Source organism: Cibotium barometz, chromosome 13, assembly GCF_041138505.1.
Source record: "Cibotium barometz isolate CiBa-2024 chromosome 13, ASM4113850v1, whole genome shotgun sequence".
In the NCBI taxonomy this organism is placed as follows: Eukaryota; Viridiplantae; Streptophyta; class Polypodiopsida; order Cyatheales; family Cibotiaceae; genus Cibotium; species Cibotium barometz.
In genome coordinates this window covers 17,021,958-17,025,276 of record NC_141058.1, presented here as the reverse complement: position 1 = coordinate 17,025,276, position 3,319 = coordinate 17,021,958, and the positions used below count along the sequence as shown (strand labels likewise).

At 50.9% G+C, this 3,319-nt stretch overlaps 1 protein-coding gene across 1 annotated transcript; it reads left to right on the top strand.

Moving 5' to 3' along the window:
- Positions 1-513: 513 nt before the first annotated feature.
- LOC147632429 (cytochrome P450 709B2-like) lies at positions 514-2,518 on the top strand. Its single transcript, XM_086806859.1, has 5 exons — positions 514-801; positions 888-1,114; positions 1,210-1,460; positions 1,586-1,973; positions 2,053-2,518. Exons 1-5 carry the CDS (start codon positions 519-521, stop codon positions 2,509-2,511), a joined length of 1,608 nt encoding a protein of 535 aa, XP_086662985.1. The 5' UTR covers positions 514-518; the 3' UTR covers positions 2,512-2,518.
- The last annotated feature ends 801 nt before the right edge of the window (positions 2,519-3,319 follow it).

Genomic DNA, 3,319 nt, shown 5'->3' with positions numbered 1-3,319 from the left:
GCACAAGGTTATGCGATAGTATTATGCATAGACTCTTCGAGGAGACCAATGCAATGATCAACATATGGACATATGAATTACTTGTTAATGAATGAAAATTAGAAGGTATGTTTATAATAATAATCATTAATCGTGTTGTATAACTCAATGCATTTGTTTTATTATCTTATGTGGCACATTGCATACAGCATCCTTTTATAGCTGGTGGTGTTTGAGGATGATTTTCATGGGCGTGTTATTGGCAAACAAGCGAGAGGGCTTGGAAAGGACTCAGGACTAGGAGAATACATGGACCGATTAAGATTTCGAAAGGTTGTTATATTCCACAAAAAATTCTAAAAGGACAATGTATAATTTCCTTTGTTTGCCATCAAAACATTATCTAGATACAAAATTACGTGAATTTCTAAATAACTCGTGGTGGGTAGCATGTGAAGCGCGGGTAGGTTGTTGGTCAATTGAGGTGAGGAGTCGGTATAAAACCTCGTCGCATTCGATGAACGCAACACAAAGGCAGCATGGATCTCAACTCCGCTTCGATTTCGTGGACGCTGTGCGCTTTGAGCGTCTCCTCCCTCCTCCTCTCCCTCTTCAAGCACTTCTTCTGGGACCCCTCCGCCCTCTCGCGGAGGCTCCGAGGCGGCCGCCTCGCCGTCCTCCCCTTCCGCCCGCTCGTGGGCAGTGTCCCCCAGCTCAAGCGCCTCCGCGACCAAGCCTCCTCCCTTATCCTCGACTCCCCATCCAACCATGACATCGCTCCCCTCGTTCTACCCTTCTACACACACGTCTCCTCCCAAATCGGTACCTTACATCGCTGCTTGCTTTGTGCCCTTTGGCTTAAGCTGATATTTGATTTTTTGACGGCTTAGCTGCTTGTTTTACGCTAGGTTTGCCTTTCGTGTATTGGTGGGGAACCCAGCCCAGACTCGTGCTCTCTAATCCGGACGACATTAAACAAATCCTATCGAGCCGATTCAAGGATTATAAGAGATCAAAATTCACACTTAAGTTCCTTAGCAGACTACTTGGCGTTGGTTTGCTCACTTCGGAGGGCGAGGATTGGCACAACCAGCGGAGCATTCTTCGCCATGCCTTCTTCCCTGAAAAGCTCAAGGTTTTGTTTTCCATAGAAGTGCGTTTTGGGAACAATTAGAGCTGTATTGCTGAGGAATGATGGAATTAAGTGCGTTAAAATGATGATATTGGCAGGGGATGGTCGAGGCGATGTCCGCAAGCGCCATGGAGATGACGCGTTCTTGGGAGAGGATTGTGAGAGAGGAGAAGGGGCAGGCAGAGGTGGACGTCGCCCACGACATCAAGGATACCATGGCGGACATAATTGCCCGGACGTCGTTTGGAAGCAGCTACGAGGAGGGCAAGGCCGTGTTCGAGAAGCAGGTGCAGCTGGTGCAGCTAACTGTGAAGGACGTGGTGGCCAATACGACGGTTCCAGGCTACAAGTAGGTTCCCAGCTCAATTCATCGCTAATGGCAAGCTGCAGCTTTCCGCGCTCAACAGACCGGCAATGGCGCCGCGAGCCTTCCCAGGTAAATTCATCTCTAATGGCGAGCTTCCGCCGTTGCAGGTACATTCCCACGCCGACGAATCTGCAGTGCTGGAGGCTGGAGAGGAGCATAGAGAGGGACCTCCGACAGATCGTGGAGGCCAGGCGAGCGTTGTGGTCCGCCAAGGGCGGGCTCAACAACTTCTACGGTGAGGATTTGCTGGGGCTCATTTTGGCCAGCGAGGAGCAGATCGATGCCAGAAGAATGCGGCTCACCACCACGCAGGTGGTGGACGAGTGCAAGACCTTCTTCTTTGCAGGCCACGAGACTACTTCTCACCTGCTGGCGTGGACGATGGTGCTACTGGGCCACTACATGGAGTGGCAGGAGCGAGCGCGCGTGGAAGTGCTAGAGCAGCTGGGCGGTGGCAAGCCGCCAAACGCCGAAGATCTGGCCAAGCTCAAAATCGTAAGAAAAATCCTAGCTGCTGTGATCCTTTTTTCAAATTTTTGCTCGACGTGTTAACTGTGTCGTGATTTTCGTGCAGCTGGGCATGATTTTGCACGAGTCCCTGCGCCTCTACCCGCCCGTCCCCGAGCTGGGCCCCCGCGTTGCGGCCTCGCGCGAGCGCGTGAGCTTGCAGCTCGCCAGCCTCAATGGCCTGCCCGTGCCCCAAGGCATGTCGTTTGCCATTCCGGTGCTGCTTTTGCACCGGGACAAGGCGCTGTGGGGCGATGATGCCGATGAGTTCCGGCCGGAGCGTTTCAGCGAGGGCGCCACCAGGGCTTGCAAGCATCCCTGCGCCTATCTCCCCTTCGCTTTCGGGCCGCGCACCTGCATTGGGCAGAACTTCGCCTTGATGGAGGCCAAGGTTGTGATGGCCACCATTCTCAAGCGCTTCCGCTTCCGCCTGTCGCCAAACTACAAGCACGCCCCATTAACAGCCCTTACAGTGAGGCCTAGATATGGAGTGCCTGTGATCTTGGAAGCTCTCGACATCATTTGACCTGGCTACGATGACAGATGACTTTTAGTGTTAATGAATGTTATGGAACCATAAGGAGAGCACTCCACTTTGCATTTCCTTATCTATTTATTGGAAACGATTCTTGGTTTTGTGGGGTCATAACGTGTGTGATTGTCATGAAACAATTGAACACAATAAAACGAGCCTCATGAAATATGCAGACAAAGAAGGATGACGAGTAGAGAGACAGAAACTTGGTGATCTCTGGTCGTGTTCTGGGTCCGAGTTCCCGCTCGGGACTAGGAAAATCCAGTACAAAACTGAAAACAGAGAATACATGCTGAATGTTGCACACAAAGACCTGTAGCTCGTGTCGAAGAGGACGACGAGCCAGTCGTTTTGAGTACTAGAACTTCGAAAACGGACACCGTATGAAGGAGATATGACAAAAAACATACAAGCTGTAGTAGAAAACGGTATCACCCAAATGGCGCCTACCCAAAAACTTGTATTAATTCAATGGCGACACGCGACGGGATTACAATGGGGATCACAAGAGTGATGAGAGAAAAGACTTATGGGTATCCGAGGCGCAGGATCCCTTGCCTGGACAAGCCGTCTTGTATCTAAATGAAGGTAGGAGAGGTCGGGCTAGGCCACATTACTCCACCTCAAGGTACTCCCATAGGTTCGGGGTATGAAAGGTCCACTCGACCTTGCCTTGCTTTTACTTGTCCCAGAGGTCTCTCCTCGAGTTTCATTAGAAGAGTTATCATTCTTGTTCTCAGGCTTGGCACCATTCCATCCTCCTGTTCCTGTTGCACTATTTTTGCTTTGCCACTTCCTG